The sequence below is a fragment of the Hyla sarda genome, chromosome 10 (genome assembly GCF_029499605.1).
Source record: "Hyla sarda isolate aHylSar1 chromosome 10, aHylSar1.hap1, whole genome shotgun sequence".
Classification (NCBI taxonomy): domain Eukaryota; kingdom Metazoa; phylum Chordata; class Amphibia; order Anura; family Hylidae; genus Hyla; species Hyla sarda.
In genome coordinates, this window is record NC_079198.1 from 60,148,390 (window position 1) to 60,166,671 (window position 18,282).

The 18,282-nt window shown below is 43.9% G+C and overlaps 1 protein-coding gene across 6 annotated transcripts; it reads left to right on the plus strand.

Annotated features, from left to right (window-relative positions):
• The first annotated feature begins 654 nt into the window (after positions 1-654).
• Positions 655-17,379, plus strand: LOC130293610 (uncharacterized). 6 transcript variants are annotated; one of them, XM_056542487.1, is made up of 5 exons: positions 655-697; positions 12,270-12,335; positions 15,008-15,107; positions 16,246-16,361; positions 16,772-17,379. In XM_056542487.1, the coding sequence occupies exons 1-5, from the start codon at positions 670-672 to the stop codon at positions 17,260-17,262; spliced, it is 801 nt and encodes a 266-aa protein (XP_056398462.1). In that variant the 5' UTR covers positions 655-669; the 3' UTR covers positions 17,263-17,379. The 6 variants fall into 6 exon arrangements, with proteins under 6 accessions (XP_056398462.1, XP_056398460.1, XP_056398464.1 ...); XM_056542485.1 differs by lacking the exon at positions 655-697 and adding an exon at positions 3,937-4,131; XM_056542486.1 differs by lacking the exon at positions 655-697 and adding an exon at positions 10,156-10,226.
• The last annotated feature ends 903 nt before the right edge of the window (positions 17,380-18,282 follow it).

The window sequence follows — 18,282 nt, forward strand, 5'->3', positions numbered from 1 at the left end:
CTACACCCCTCTGTACACTCCTCTACACCCCTCTGTTACCCATGTACACTCCTCTATACCCCTCTGTCACCCATGTACACTCCTCTACACCCCTCTGTCACCCATGTACACTCCTCTACACCCCTGTCACCCATGTACACTCCTCTACACCGCTGTGTCACCCATGTGCACTCCTCTGCACCCCTCTGTATACCCTCTACACCCCTTTGTCACCCATGTACACTCCTCTATACCCCTCTGTCACCCATGTACTTTCCTCTATACCCCTCTGTCACCCATGCACACTCCTCTATACCCCTCTGACACCCATGTACACTCCTCTACACCCCTCTGTACACTCCTCTACACCCCTTTGTCACCCATGTCCACTCCTCTACACCCCTCTGTACACTCCTCTACACCCCTCTGTCACCCATGTACACTCCTCTACACCTCTCTGTACACTCCTACACCCCTCTGTACACTCCTCTACACCCCTGTCACCCATATACACTCCTCTACACCCCTCTTTCATTCATGTACACGCCTCTACACCCCTCTGTACACCCCTCTACACCCCTCTGTAACCCATGCAGAGCCTAATAGGTTTGTTTTGCAGGTTTAACGGTGAAGAATTGTGTGTGGAAGAAATCATGACGATGGCCCGGACCAGATGGAGAAGGGAAGGCAATGATTCAAATTAGAGAAGACATCATTGGTGAGTTGTTGTATAAAGCAGCACTTTAAACTACATATTCACTGATAAATAGATATAGTGTATTGCGTTTTTTACCGTTTTTCCCCTTTTTTTTTTCGTCAACCTCGGTAGCGGTGCCTCGCGGAAATTTTTTTTTTGTTGGGAAACACTTGTCTAGTGGTATGCATAGGTTTTTACGATATTCTGCCATGTGTACACTTTTCATATCTTACCAGTTGCAGAAGACCAGGCAAAGCGCAGTCTCTGCGAAAAAAATGTAAGGCATAGCCAGGGTCAAAGTTTAGGAATTTTAGCCCTACGTAAGCACATGGAGTGGCATCACAAGGCCAGGCTACAAGTATCACTAGTCCACCACCGCCTGTCTGCTGGCTACTACTCCCACCAGTCCACCACCCTTGCTGCTGCTACTACCAGCCATGCCTACACATACACAACCCATGATACCCAAAAAAGACACTTTTTTTTTGTTTTGTACTTAAGCTATTTCTTCTTCACCATTTTAGGACACCAATCCTGTTGCAACTTCTAAGCGGGAGAATTTTTGGAATTTTGGAACGCTTGGAAAAAGCCAATGCGGCTTCTTTACTTACCAGACTCCAAAATTTTGGGACCCTTATCATGTTGCAACTCCCAACAAGGGATAATTGTTGATAATTGTTTCAGCTTTCAATATTTACAAAAAACTATTTCTATTTTTTACTATTTGAAGACACAAGGTTTGCTTCCAGGTACATGCAATGCATTGCAACCCTAACCAGGTGGTTACTATACCAAAGGTTAGGGGGCTCTCCTGTCTGAGTGTCCAGATGGAAAGCATGAGGGTGCTGTTCCAGCCAGAGCCAGGCTTGGCATATTGAAGACTGAACTGTTGTGTTGCCGCAAGTCCTTTTGCCGGGTGCCCAAGTGTAAAGAACTAGGAGCAACCAATCTCGACAGCAAATTGCTGATGCTACTGTACAGTGGAGTGAGCCATGTTGGAGGTCCAAGGGAATGGATGTCTGCGCACTGGATTGTCCTCAGCTCAGGAGGCCAGAGAAGTGTAAAGTGATGGGTGGAATCTACTTTTGGTGGAGATGGACTGTTAATGGAGGCCTCAAGGGTTCTTCCAAACATTATACCATTTGTGATGACCCATCCAGAGTCTGATAAGATGGTTCTCATTGACTGGAAAACATGTTGTGGGACTGTTACTTATGTGCTGGAAGTGTGTGCAGAGCTGGAGGTAGACTTCATATTGGGCAGAGACCTCCCTTATTTCTGGCAGTTGTGGGAAGGGGAGAATGTTCCAGATAAGACTAATGATTGGGGTGGAGACAGGACAGCCCTTCACCCTTCATTGGCTTAAGAGTAGACATGTGACATGTTATCAGCTTTACAGATTGCAGATAAGGATTATGGGTGCAGACAGTTAACCCCTTGCACTACATTTAGGCTCAGTACACACAGGAAGCAAATAAAGGCATGAAAAATACACCTGCATAAAAACACATTTAAAGACAATAGGGGGAGATTTATCAAGGAAAAGTTGTCTGTTGCCCATAGCAACCAATCAGATTGCTGCTTTCATTTTTAAAAGGGCCTCAAAAAATTAAAGACGCAATTTGATTGGTTGCTATGGGCAACTGGTCAACATTACCTCTGCACAGCTTTTGATAAATCTCCCCAATGTACCTGATTTAGAGCTGGGGACCTTTGAGGCAACAGCCACCCAAACAGTGTCCATGGTAGCAAAAGGTGACCCCGCTCCTGGACACTGCAGTAGCATATCTGGACCCAGTTTGGACCAGTCTTGGTCGCAGTGGGATAGCCTGGGGATGTAGGGTATAGGGAGTGTAGCTGTAGGGTCTGTTTAACCCTTTCTATTTGTGACGCCAGGGTGAGGGCTCCTCCATAATAATTGTCCTACCCCCACCCTTCCCAAGAGCGATAGGGAGGTATGAAATAATGGAATGTCCACAACCGGAGAGTTTTGCTGAAAACAGTCTGAACTTTTACTGAAGATTTTATGCAAGCTTTATAATTGGAACAGTCTCTGTACAAGCAAAGTCTCTTAGAAATTGAGAGTGGTTGGAACCTTAAGAGTTTTAGAGTCCGTAGACTGATATGTGCTGTTCCTCTGGATTTAGGGGATTTAGTTGAGGTCCAGCGGTCATGCTAGCTTTAGCGGGGATTTAGTTTAAGACTCATGTTTTGAGTTCACGCTGAGGACGGCAGGTTTCTGGCCTAGCTTTTCTTTGTAAGTTGTGCAGATCCGTCCTGATAGTCCGGCACCCACGAGAGCAACAACCTAAGAGAGCGATCATTGGCTACAGCTCCCTTATATGGCAGGGGCTGAACTTAGGCTGATTGGTCCAATACTTCTTTCAATTCTCTTTACAAAGGGTTATGGGTAATCATGTGACCCAAGGACCTCCAAAGGTCCTCCAACATACCATAGAGGAAGGTCCTGCGACGCTGCCAAGGTAAGTATACTAATAAACATTACATTAAATATATACATTACTAAATATATACATATAAACACTATAAAATGAGAGAAGGAGGAGGCGACTAGGGGCTGTTGTATAAATGACCTTGCAGAATCCAATTAAAGGGAACGGGCAATGTATTTAGGTGGAATTCAGTGAGGAAAAATCATGCAAAATTCTGTGCAGAATTTCTGCCGTGTGAATGCAGCCTTAGTGTAATAGGGTCTGGTAAGCGACCACTCTCGCTTTCCTGTCCGGGCATGCTGGGAGTTGAAGTTTTGCAACATCTGGAGGGCCACAGTTTGAGACCATTGGTCTTGACTAATCTGCACATATCCCCGCTGTTATAATTACCTGTTCCCGGGGTCCTCGCTACTTCTGGGCAAGCAGCGCTGTTGCTGTGCGACATCACCGTCAGTGCGCACAGTGACAGCTCAGGACGCCGCAGGAGCCAGAAGTAGCGCGGACCCCCGGAACAGGTAATTATAACACCGGAGATGGGGGAGGCGATGGGGCAGCAGTGGTGATTGGACTCAGGAGGACCCCAGGACATGCAGGGGGAGAGAAGCGGGTGGTGGCGGCAGTCTCTGGCCCCGCAAAAGCCGCTGCAGTTCATTGATTTAAAGCGCCCGCTTTAAATCATTCATCTGCAATGGCATCTGCCCCGCCAGGGGGGGGGGGGGGGAATAGCCAATAACTTATACCGGAATATCAGCCCGTTATCTGCTATCGGCCTGGAAGGTAAAAGAAAAACAAGTGGAAACTTAGCCTCAGTCATGACATCGTCTGAGCCTGATGATGTCACAATACTCTGCTGTAGTCAAAAAGGCTGACGGAGCAGGAGATGACAAACATTTCTCAAGTGGATTTGAGAAAGCGACTTCAAAATGAGGATCCTAGTGATGACTTTTATTGTTTTTTATGTCCTTGTCCAAGGACATTGTGGGCAACAGCATCGAGGAAACGGTAAGGGAGATTTCATTGACCAGAGGAGCTGACATTAACCACAATTTTCCCCAGAGGTTGAGGTGTTATCCAGGATTAGAAAAACAGAGATGATTTCTTTTGAAAACAGTGCCACCCCCTGTCCTAAGGTTGTGTGTAATATTGCAATTCAGTACCATTCATGTGAATGGAGCCATGTTGTTATACTGCACAAAACCTGTTGGAAAGACGGAAAAAAAAAAAACAGCCCTGGATCACCAGAACATTTTAGTGACCAAACCAATTTATGCCTTATTGCCCAAACTATTTTCATTATTTCTTTTATCATCAGATTGTAAAAACTATTGGGGAGATTTATCAAAACCTGTGCAGAGGAAAATCTGCCCAGTTGCCCATAGCAACCAATCAGATCGCTTCTTTCATTTTTCACCAGGCCTCTGCAAAATGAAAGAAGTGATCTGATTGGTTGCTATGGGCAACTGGGCAAATTTTCCTCTGCACAGGTTTTGATAAATCTCCCCCTATGAGGGGAGATTTATCAAAACTTGTCTAGAGGAAGAGTTGCTGAGTTGCCCATAGCAACCAATCAGATTGCTTCTTTCATTTCTGAAAAGGCCTCTGAAAAAATGAAAGAAGCGATCTGATTGGTTGCTATGGACAACTCAGCAACTCTTCCTCTAGACAAGTTTTGATACATTTCCCCCTATAACTTTATTTATTTATGAACATATAAGGCAGTGTTTCCTAACCAGGGTGCCTCCAGCTGTTGCAAAACTACAACTCCCAGCATGCTCGGACAGCCGTTGGCCTGTTTCTTGCATGACATATGTATATATATATATATATATATATATATATATATATTAGTTTTATTAAGGGGAGGTTTATTTGCAGAAAGACCTAGGGGGACATTTATCATTGTGTGTTTTTGGAAAGTATATTTTGTGTATTTTGCTTTGGTTTGGTTTACATGTGACATATTTATCATACTATCGCAGGGGGGGGGGGGTGATAAATGCGAAAAACAATAAATCACTTCAGAACACCACTTTGTATGAAGTCCTCTGCGACTTTTCTAGTCAAAGAGTTACAGTTGTGCAAAAAAAAAAAGTGTGGCACATACATATTAAATACTGTAATATATATTATACATTTATTACATTTTTTCACATTTTTATTTTTTCACATTTATTTAATTTATTTTAATTTATTTTTTCACTTCTTTTTTTATACACAGATAATACGGTGCACTAAACATCTGTACTGCACTGTATTATGCCTATTTCTATCATAGTACAACTAATCAGACTTTGCCTCAGGCTTCTGTAGTCATAACAACGGAGGCTACTGTCAGACCTCTGGTTGCCATGGCTATCATTGGCGATCCCCCTACCACCGGTGGCGCCGTGAACAGCAGAGAGAGCCTCCTCCCTCTGTCACTCTATAGATGCTGCGGTCACATTGATCGCAGCATCTATAGCACCCTCTCTGCAGTACTAGGATGGGGCGGGCTGATCGGGTGCCATGATGTCACATTCCCCTATGACATCTGATGTCATCTATAGCGCCAGAACGAGCCGGCTAGTCCTGAGACGACAGCATGTTAACCCCTTAAGGACCCAGCCAATTTTCACTGTAGGACCCGGCCATTTTTTGAACATCTGACCACTGTCACTTTAAGCATTTATAACTCTGGGATGCTTTTACCTTTCATTCCGATTCCGAGATTGTTTTTTCGTGACATATTCTACTTTATGTTAGTGGAAAATTTTGTCGAAACTTGCATTATTTCTTGGTGAAAAATTTCAAAATTTGATGAAAAATTAAAAATTTTGCATTTTTTTTTAAACTTTGAAGCTCTCTGCTTATAAAGAAAATAGACATCCCAAATAAATTATATACCGTATATACTCGAGTATAAGCTGACCCGAATATAAGCCGAGGCCCCTAATTTCACCCCAAAATCCCGGGAAAAGTTATTGACTCGAATATAAGCCTAGGGTGGGAAATACATCATCCCCCCTGTCATCATCCAGACCCCCGTCATAAACACCCTCATCATCATCACTCTGTCATCATCCCCCCTTCATCATCACCGCCTGTCATCATCCCCCTTCATCGTCACTGCCTGTCATCATCCCCTTGTCATCATCCCACACCCCCTTCATCATCCCCTTGTCATCATCCCACCCCCCCTTCATCATCACCTTGTCATCATCCCACACCCCCTTCATCATCCCCTTGTCATCATCCCACACCCCCCTTCATCGTCCCCTTGTCATCATCGCACACCCCCCCTTCATCATCCCCTTGTTATCATCCCACCCCCCCCTTCATCATCCCCTTGTCATCATCCCACACCCCCCTTCATCATCCCCTTGTCATCATCCCACACCCCCCTTCATCATCCCCTTGTCATCATCCCACACCCCCCCTTCATCATCCCCTTGTCATCATCCCACACATCCCTTCTTCATCCCCTTGTCATCATCCCACACCCCCCCTTCATCATCCCCTTGTCATCATCCCACACCCCCCCTTCATAATTCCCATGTCATCATCCCACACCCCCCTTCATCATCCCCTTGTCATCATCCCCACCCCCCTTCGTCATCCCATTGTCATCATCCCACAGCCCCCTTCATCATCCCCTGTCATCATCCCACCCCCCCCCTTAATCATCCCGTTGTCATCATCCCACACTCCCCCTTCATCATCCCCTTGTCATCATCCCACACCCTCCCCCCCTTCATCATCCCCTTGTCATCCTCACCACATGTCATCAGCCCCTGATACAGTGGTCTTCAACCTGCGGACCTCCAGATGTTTCAAAACTACAACTCCCAGCAAGCCCGGGCAGCCATCGGCTGTTTGGGCTTGCTGGGAGTTGTAATTTTGAAACCTCTGGAGGTCCGCAGGTTGAAGACCACTGCGGCCTTCAACATCATCCAGGGGTAAAAGGAGAGAAATCTTCCTAAAATGTGTAACCCAATTTCTCTCGAGTAAGGAAATACCTCATATGTGTATGTCAAGTGTTCTGTGGGCGCAGTAGAGGGCTCAGAAGGGAAAGAGAGACAATGGGATTTTAGAGAGTGAGTTTTTTTTAAATGGTTTTTGGGGGCATGTCACATTTAAGAAGCCCCTATGGTGCCAGAACAGCAGAAAAAAAACACATGGCATACTATTTTGGACACTACACCCCTCAAGGCATGAAACAAGGGGTCCAATGAGCCTAAACACCCCACAGGTGTTTGACGACTTTTCTTTAAATTTGGATGTGTAAATTATTATTTTTTTCACTAAAAAGCTAGTTTTCCCCCAAATTTTAAATTTTTACAAGGGGTAATAGGAGAAAATGACCCCCAAAATGTGTAACCCCATCTCTTTTGAGTATGGAAATACCCCATGTGTGGACGTCAAGTGCTCTGCAGAAGTGGTTGCTGCAAATACAGTGAAGGAGTTTAAACATGCATGGAATAAGCATAAGGCTATCCTTCATATAAGATAGGGCCAGGGACTATTGATAGGATTCAGATTATTGGGCAGACTAGATGGGCCAAATGGTTCTTATCTGCCGACACATTCTATGTTTCTGCTGGCGCACTACAATGCTCAGAAGAGAAGGAGTCACATTTGGCTTTTGGAAAGCAAATTTTGCCGAAATGGTTTTTGGGGGGCATGTCGCATTTAGGAAGCCCCTATGCTGCCAGAACAGCAAAAAAAACAAAAAAAACATGGCATACTATTTTGGAAACTACACCCCTCAAGGAACGTAACAGTGAAAATACCCCATGTCTGGACGTCAAGTGCTCTGCTGGCGCACTACAATGCTCAGAAGAGAAGGAGCGCCATTGAGCTTTTGGAAAAAAAATTGTTTGGAATGGAAGTCAGGGGCCATGTGCGTTTACAAACAGTGATACCGTGCTTCCAAAACAGTGGACCCCCCCACATGTGACCCTATTTTGGAAACTACACCCCTCACAAAATTTAGTAAGGGGTGCAGTGAGTATTTAACCCCACTGGCGTTTGACAGATCGTTGGAACAGTGGGCTGTGCAAATGAAAAATTACATTTTTCATTTTCACAGACCACTGTTCCAAAAATCTGTCAGACACCTGTGAGGTATAAATGCTCACTGTACCCCTTATTACATTACATGAGGGGTGTAGTTTCCCAAATGGGGTCACATGTGGGGAGGTCCATCGTTCTGGCACTGTGGGGGGCTTTGTAAAAACACGTGGCCTTCAATTCCGGACAAATTTTCTCTTCAAAAGCCCTACGGCGCTCCTTCTCTTCTGAGCATTGTAGTTTGCTCGCAGAGCACTTTACATCCACACATAGGGTATGTTCTTGCTCAGAAGAAATGGGGTTACAAATTTTGGGGGGCTTTTTTTCCTATTTTTTTTTCCTATTTTCCCAGAAGTGAAATTTAGTGAATTTTTTTTTTTTTCATTTTTCCATCCAACTTTGAAGAATTTTTATTAAACACCTTTGGGGTGTTAAGGCTCACTTTACCCCTTGTTACGTTCCTTGAGGGGTGTAGTTTCCAAAATGGGGTCACATGTGGGTATTTCTTTTTTGTGTTTATGTTAGAACCGCTGTAAAATCAGCCACCCAAATCACCGATTTAGGCCACAAACTCTCACCCTTGAGCCTTGTTGTGTGCCCGCAGAGCATTTTACGCCCACATATGGAGTATTTACGTACTCGAGAAATTGTGTTACAAATTTTGGGGGTCTTTTTTTCCTTTTAACGCTTGTGAAAATAAAAAGTATGGGGCAATATCAGTATGTTAGTGGAATTTTTTTTATTTTTTTACACTAACAAGCTGGTGTAGCCCCAACTTTTCCTTTCCATAAGGGGTAAAAGGAGAAAAAGCCCCACAAAATTGTAGTGTAATTTCTCCAGAGTACAGAGATACCCCATATGTGGCCCTAAACTGTTTCCTTGAAATACGACAGGGCTCTGAAGTGAGAGAGCTCCATGCACATTTGAGGACTAAATTAGGGATTGCATAGGGGTGGACATAGGGGTATTCTACACCAGTGATTCCCAAACAGAGTGCCTCCAGCTGTTGCTAAACTCCCAGCATGCCTGGACAGTCAGTGGCTGTCCGGAAATGCTGGGAGTTGTTATTTTGCAACAGCTGGAGGCTCCGTTTTGGAAACACTGTCTTACAATACATTTTTCATTTTTATTGGGGGACAGTGTAAGGGGGTGTTTATGTAGTGTTTTACCCTTTACTATGTGTTAGTGTAGTGTAGTGATTTTAGGGTACATTCGCACTGGCGGCTTACGGTGGGCTGCAGATCAAATTTCAAGCAGGAAACTTACTGTAAACCTGCCCGTGGGAATGTACCTTGTACATTCACATGGGGGGGGGGGGGGGGGGCAAACCTCCAGCTGTTTAAAAATTACAATTTCCAGCATGTGCTGACAGACTGTGCATGCTGGGAGTTGTACTTTTGCAACAGCTGGAGGCACTCTGGTTGGAAAACCTTCAGTTAGGTTCTGTTACCTAACTCAGTATTTTCCAACCAGTGTGTCTCCAGCTGTTGCAAAACTACAACTCCCAGCATGTACTGATCGCCAAAGGGCATGCTGGGAGATGTAATTATGCAACAGCTGGAGGTACGCAACTACAACTCCCAGCATGCCGAGACAGCTGTTTGCTGTTTGGGCATGCTGTGTTTTGCAGTTTTGCAACATCTGGAGGGCTACAATTTAGAGACCAGTGCACAGTGATCTCCAAACTGTGGCCCTCCAGATGGCCCTCCAGAGACAGCAAACTGCTGTGTGGGCATGCTAGGAGTTGTAGTTTTGCAAGATCTAGAGGGCTACAGTTTGGAGATCACTGTGCAGTGGTCTCTACTTGTAGACCTCCACATGTTGCAAAACTACAACTCCCAGCATGCCCAAACAGCTGTCTGGACATGCTGGTAGTTGTAGTTTTGCAACATCTGGATGGCTACACTTTAGAGACCACTGTATAGTGGTCTCAAACTGTAGCCCACTAGATGTTGCTAGGCAATTCACCGGCTTCCGTAGGATCCAGGGAGCGAGCCGCACGACAATGCCACCCGCCGATCACCGTCGCACGCAGCCTCCACAGAGCGGTAAGTGACCTTCGGCACCGGTCCCTGACGGTTTCCCCGTCCTGCCCCGCCTGTTGTGGGTGGGCAGAACGGGGAAACCCGAAAGTAAACACCCCCGCCCCTGATCTGCTATTGGTCGTCGAGTCTATACGACCAATAGCAGGGATAGGAGGGGTGGCACCCTTGCCACCTCACTCCTATCCCTTCAGGGGAATCGTCGGTGTCTTGGACAACCTCGATCCCCTTATATTCCGGGTCACCAGATCACCATAGACCTGTAATGAACCGGAAATCGCGCAAATCACAAATGTGAATTCACTTGCGGTTTGCTGCGATTGCTAACATGGGGGGGGGGGGGTCTGATGACCCCCCTGGGCATTTGCGCGGGGTGCCTGCTGATCGATATCAGCAAGCAGGGACCGAAATTTCCACGGCCGTACATGTATGTCATGGTTCCTTAAGTACCAGGATCCCATGACGTACCGGTACGACATGGGTCCTGAAGAGGTTAAACATGCTAAGCAGGTTTAGGCTGATGTAGAACTGCAGTTTCTTGGAGGAGTCTTGGATTTTTTGGGGCCATGTTCACACTTGATAAATCAGTTACCACTGCAAAGTAATATCTGAAATTGTTGTAGTTTTTTTTGCTTAGAGCCTGAAGTTGCAAAAAAAAAAAAAAAAGTGCTTTGGTGCACATATAAAGCAAAACTCTTTAACCCATCCAGGACACAGGGTGTACAGGTATGCCCTGTGCGTCCTCCTGGGACTTAACGACTGAGAGCGTACCTATACACCCTGGTCCTATTACTGGGGTTTAAACTGCTCTCACAAGCGAAGAATGCTTTAAACCCAGTGTGTCCTGGTTGCTATGAGTAGCCAGGACCCCCGGTTAATGTCGGGCACCGCTGATCGGACTGAACCCCAGTGTTAACCCTTTAGATGACACAATCAAAGTTGATCGAGGTGTCTAATATGCAGGGTTAACTGTGTCGGTAGCTCAAGGATGCTGATCAGGACATCTGTGAGTGGACGGCGGGGGTGCCCTTACCTGCCTCCTCGCCGTCCGATTGGTCCTCTACTGCTCCCAGCCAGCCATGCAGGCTTGAGCAGTAGAGCACCAATAACACTGATCAATGCTATGCTATGGCATAGCACTGATCAGTATATGCAATGAGAAAATTACATGGTATAGCCTCCTATGGGGACTAAAAAAAAAAAAATTCAGTGAAAAATGTAATAAAAGTAAATGAACCCCTTCCTAATAAAAATGTTAATTTATTTTAAAAATAAAATAATGTAATAAAAAATAATCATATGTGGTACCGCCGCACACTTAAATGTCTGAAATATTATAGTATAAGGTTAGTTAAACCACAGGATCGATGGCGTATACATAAAAAATATCAAAGTACAAAATTGTGAATTTTTGGTCACTTAATATACCATATACCATATTTAAAATAAATAAAAAGCAATCAAAAAGTCCCATAAAATAAAAATGGTACCGATAAAAACTACAAATCACGGCACAAAAAATTAGCCCTTATATAGCCCCATATAGGGAAAAATAAAAAAGTTATAGGGGTCAGAAGATTTTAAGACAATTTTAAACATACTCATTTCTTGTACTAAAATTGCACTGCGCAGAAACGGAAGCCCCCAAAAGTTACAAAATGAATTTTTTTTTCAGTTTCACCCCACAAATATATATTTTTTTGTTTTGCTGTAGATTTTGTTATTAAATGATTGATGTCATTACACAGTGACGCAAAAAATAAGCCCTTATATGGGACTGTAGGTGTAAAATTGAAAGTGTTATGATTTTTAGAAGGCGAGAAGGAAAAAACGAAAATGCAAAAGCGAAAATTGGCTTGAACCTTAAGGGGTTAAAGACAATGAGAAATGTCATCCATGTAGTTTTTATTGGTATATTTTTTTAGGTACATTGTACAATTACTTTCCCTCTCATGGCAGAGACCTCAGTGATATCTAGTCTGGTGCTGTAAATATTGGTTGTTAATTGTCTGAGCTGCTGATTTTATTCTTATTTTTATTTTTTATCAGAATCCGAACCTTCCAGCTGGTTGCGCAAAAAATGGGATGAATTTTGGGATAAGTTCTGGAATTCAGGTAGATGCATTTTTTAATTTTCCATTGTTTAACCCCCTATTGACCCAGCAAATTTTGATTTCTGGCTCACATTTTTTACCTCTTCACCTTCTAAGACCAATAATTTTTTTAATATTTTCACTCACAAAGTTGTATTAGGGCTTATTTTTTGGGAGACAAGTTGTACTTTCCATTGGTGCAATTTCATCATACAATGTATTACAAAGCCAGAAAAAATTATATTTAGGGCAACATTGAAAAAAAAATGGAAACTTTATTCTATGGCTCAGTATGATTCCAATGATACAAAACTTGAATAATTTTACCATCTTCTCACTCCTATAACTTTTTTATTTTTCAACTTACGGAACTGTGTTAGAGTTTATTTTGTGCCATGAGCTGTAGTTTTCAGCAGTACCACTTTTATGTAGTTCTGGCTTTTTGATCACTTTTTACTATTTTTTTGGGATGTGATGTAACAAAAAATACCCAAATTTGGGGACTGGATTTTTTAGGCATTTACACTGTTTTGTTTTGCGATTACAGTGCAGGATCAGATACATAATAATTTAACAGTTTGGACAATTACGCATGCAACGATACAAAATATGTGTATTTTATTTACAGTGCTTTCATTAGAAAATGGGAAAAGGGGGGTGTTTTTTATTTTATTTAATTTGTTTTACACATTTTTGGCCAATATCATAAGCCATCATTAGATGGCTTACATAGATTGATGTAATGCTATTGCATTACATTGATCCATGAAATCTGTGCTTGATTGCTAAGGGCTGGCTCCAGAAAGTTAAACAGATTTGTAAATTATAAGATGCAAAGAGAAGGTGAAAAAAGTCGGCAAACTCACCAAGGCTTCTTTTTCAGGGTTGATTCTTTATTAAATACTCACATATAAAACATCGTGCAGAGGGGGAGAGAGGATCACAGTGTGGGGTATTCACTGTCAGGCGACAGAATCTGTTTCACTTGGAATTCGAGCATCTTCTGGCCAGAAGAAGCTCGAATTCCGAGTGAAACAGATTCTGTCGCCTGACAGTGAATACCCCACACTGTGATCCTCTCTCCCCCTCTGCACGATGTTTTATATGTGAGTATTTAATAAAGAATCAACCCTGAAAAAGAAGCCTTGGTGAGTTTGCCGACTTTTTTCACCTTCTCTTTGCATCTTATACTTGACTCGTCTTTCAAGTCAGAGCACTACCTTAGCTTCGGGGACTACTCCTATTCATCCCCAGACCCAGGTCCTATTGGTGGTCAGCAGCTGTGCCGGACATTGAACTCTCTGTCTTTGCCTATATTAGATTTGTAAATTACTTCTATTAAAAAATCTTAATCCTTTCAGTACTTATGAGCTGCTGAAGTTGAGTTGCTCTTTTCTGTCTAAGTGCTCTCTGATTACACCTGTCTCGGGAACTGTCCGGAGTAGAAGCAAATCCCCATAGCAAACCTCTTCTACTCTGTGCAGTTCCCGAGACAAGCAGAGATGTCAGCAGAGAGTACTGTTGCCAGACAGAAAAGAACAACTCAACTTCAGCAGCTGATAATTATTGGAAGGATTAAGATTTTTTTATAGAAGTCATTTGCAAATCTGTTTAACTTTCTGGAGTCAGTTGAGATATATATATATATATATATATATATATATATATATATATATATATAAAAACATTTTCCTGGAATACCCCTTTAAAGGGGTACTCCGCCCCTAGACATCTTATCCCCTATCCAAAGGGGACCCCCAGGATCTCACTGGGGACCCTGGGATCTTGGCTGCAGAACCCCACTTTCATTACTGCACAGAGCAAACTCGCTCTGTGCGTAATGACGGGCGATGAAGGGGCCGGAGCATTGTGATGTCACGGCCCTGCCCCTCTTGACCTCATGGCCTGCCCCCTTAATGCAAGTCTATGGGAGGGAGCAAACTCGCTCTGTGCGTAATGATGGGCGAAACAGGAGCTGGAGCATTGTGATGTCACAACCCCGCCCCCTCTTGACTTCACGGCCTGCCCCCTTAATGCAAGTCTATGGGAGGGGGTGTGATGGCCGCCACGCCCCCTTCCATAGGCATGTATTGTGGGGGCGGTCCGTGACATCACGAGAGGCGGAGCCGTGACATCACAATGCTCCAGCCCCTGTATTGCCCCTCATTACGCACAGAACGAGTTTGCTCTGTGCAGTAATGACAGCGGGGTGCGGCAGCCGAGATCCCGGGGTTCCCCAGTGGCAGGAACCCCATGATCTGACTTCTTATCCCCTGTCCTTTGGATAGGGCATAAGATGTCTAGGGGCAGAGTACCCCTTTAAGGCCTTGGGCTTTCCTAGCAACCCATCGCCCCCAACCGTGATGTAAATGGGACCACTAGACACCAGGAAATAGGGTCATTTAATGTTTAAATGTCGGGATCTGTATAGATCACGGTATTTATCCAGTTAAAGGATGGACATCAGAGTGATCTCTGAGGTCTGTCATTACTGGCAGATGTCAGCTGCTGATAGAGGCGGGCATCTCTCAGTTATGATGCTAACCTCCCCTGTGGGCCAGCATCATGTCCGCTCACCCGACCCGTGAGGTATATGTATGTCATGGGTCAGGAAGGGGTTAAACTTATTGTAAAATGGCATATTTGTTCTGTCAAGTGTTTTTTTCTCAATTCATTATTGTTCTTTTTCCCTAGTTATTCCAGGGAGGCCAACACTAGCAAAGATCGTTGTGCTAGGAACAATATTTATCACCATCGCCCTGGTTCTTGGTATAGCACTATTCATTTATGTGTAGTAAGTTTTCATAATAATCTATTTTGGGGGACGTGTATAGAAATTGGTTACAACTCTTTTTCCATGCTTTTATATCAGATAAGAGCTTTTTTTCCACATCCATGACTTCGAGTACCGACATCATATCATATGTATGCATTGTGGTGCCGTCATCACTGGTATCTACAGATCTATGGCCCAGAGTTATCAAACTGTGTGAGAGACAAAAATAGAGTGATTTTCCCACAGCAACCAATCACAGCTCAGGTCACTAGCTGAGGTAAAGTGAAAGCTGAACTGTGATTGGTTCATGTTGAAAAACCTCTCTGGCCCAGATTTATCAAACTATGTGAGAGAAAAAATAGATTTTTCAACATGAACCAATCACAGTTCATCTTTCACTTTACCTCAGCTAGTTACCTGAGCTGTGATTGGTTGCTGTGGGAAAATCACTCTATTTTTTCTCTCCCACAGTTTGAGATAGTATAAAGGGATTTATGAGCTCGTCCCTCCATATTGGCTATCCACCACATCCAACTCGTGTTTTGTGGATCATCACTGGTCATCACTTGTAGGGAGTAAAAGCTTCCTCTGACTTCATAACTTCTGACTATGGACTTCCTAAGCTTCCTTCAAAGATGAATCCTTAAAGGGGTACTCTGCTGCTAGACATCGTATCCCCTATCGAAATGATAGGGGATAAGATATCTGATCACAGGGGTCCCGCTGCTGGGCCCCCCCGCAATCTCCCGTTCTAAACAAACGCCAGGTTCCTGCTGCAGTGGTGGTGACATCACGGCCACGCCCCCTTGTGATGTCACACCACGCCCCCTCCATTCATTTCTATGAGAGGGGGCGTGTCTGCCGACACGCCCCCTCCCAAAAACATGAATGGAGGGTGCGTGGTGTGACATCAGGAGGGGCGTGGCCGTGACTTCACGATCACGGCCTCCCGCTCCTAGAGTTCTGGACAAAATGTTCAGAACGCTGGAGCACAGGAGTACCCCTTTAAACAAGCATTCCAAGTCCATGTTCACACGTACATAATAATAATCTATTCGGGAGACAAAGGATCACAGGAATGTAATGTTATAGAATTGTCCAAGACTCTCACGTCCCAGGAACTGTGATTTACAGAACTTTTTTTTTTCACTTCTAGTCGTAAAGTGCATCCTGAATATAATGCACTCATGAATGACCTCCTACAGGGGAAAAGAATTTTCAAGTCTGAATCGCAAATCGGACTCTACAGTTTAATGATGCCGCAAGAACCTGGTAAGATTAATTCTATAACCGGGTGAGATAATGCAACAAGGAGCTAAGTACCATCTAAGTACCATCTAAGTCATCTCACCATAGTCATGTTTCTATTAAAGGGGTACTCCACTGCCCCATTTAAAGGGGTGCTCCCCAACATTTAGTTCCCAAATGCTGGGTTTGGGCTGCAGGGGTCCGCATGTCACGCCCCTCCCCCTCAATGCAAGTCTATGGGAGGTGGCGTGACGGCTTCCCATAGACTTGCATTGAGGGGGGCAGGGCATGATGCCACGAGGGGGCATGGCTGTGATGTCACAACCCCTGCAGCCCGAACCCAACGTTCGGAACTAAATGTTCCGACCGCTGGGGCAGTGGAGTACCTCTTCAAATAATTTAGTATTCTAACTTTTATTTATTTTTTATTACAGTAGTCCTCCAGAAACATCAAAATGCTAGACGTAAAAGGGACATTGAAGAGGTTGGAGACTATGAAGACCAAAATGCCCATCCCTCTAATAATTGGTTTATGGCGGCATCACAGTACTTTCTCGAGGATGAACAGGAGAATGGAGAGGAAAGTATGGAAGAAGAGAGCAGAGAGGAAAGTACATATGAGGAATTTAAAAAGAAAATAAATCCTAAAAACGCAATTAAGAACTATAAGGCCAAGATGAAGGAACTAAAAAGTAAAATAAAAGATAAGAATGTTGCCATCCAAATGCAGGTAAAGAACGCCATGAAGGCCAAAAACATCAAGGAGGCAAAAACTATCTTGGCGAAAAAGACTAAAAACATCAAGGAGGCCAAAAACATCATAGTGGAAAAAGCTAAAAATATCAAGAAGGCCAAGAAAGTGTCAAAAAAGGCCAAAAACACCAAGGTCCAAAAAATTAAAGGTCAAAAACATCGAAAGAAATGAAAGTAAGATCCTCATCTTGCCAATGTGATGACATTTTATTGCTGAAATGTACTAAAGTGAAGTTAAATCCTTTCATTGTTGCATAAACAATATGCTCTATATTAAATAAATCAAATAGTAAAAAAAAAACACCTGTCATTGATCATCCTTTATCATTACAATATATGGGTAGGGTCACACGTAACAGATCCACCCTATAGTGAGCCCGTCTGTAGCAGCAATCCACTGCTACGAGAGCACACACAGGTGTGGAGTCTCATCACTGCAGTTTACCTTTTCAGGCTGCTGGTGTCCAGCCAGGTGAACTGCTGAGACTCATAAGTGGGTTGGTGTTGGTTCATATCATGGGCAGTTTTGATGTGCTTTCTTATTCAAAGTGTGTTTTTAGAAAAATATTAACATGGAGGGAAAGCGATTTGAACTGTAATTACAGCTCTCCTATACACGCAAGCACACACAGCTCTCATATACACACTCACACACAGCTCTCCTATACACACGAACACACAGCTCTCCTATACACATGAACACATTCACACACAGTTCTCCTATACACACACACACACAGCTCTCTTATACACACACACAGCTCTCCTATACACATACAGCTCTCCTATACACACACAGCTCTTCTATACACACTCAGCACTTCTACACACACACAGCTCTCATATACACGCTCACACACAGCTCTCCTATACACACGAACACACAGCTCTCCTATACACATGAACACATTCACACACAGTTCTATACACACACACACACAGCTCTCCTATACACACACACACAGCTTTCCTATACACACACAGCTCTCCTATACACACACAGCTCTTCTATACACACTCAGCACTTCTATACACACACAGCTCTTCTATACACACACAGCTCTCCTATACACGAGCACACAGCTCTCCTATACACATGAACACATTCACACACAGTTCTCCTATACACACACACACACACACACATACACACACACAGCTCTCCTATACACACACACACACACACACACAC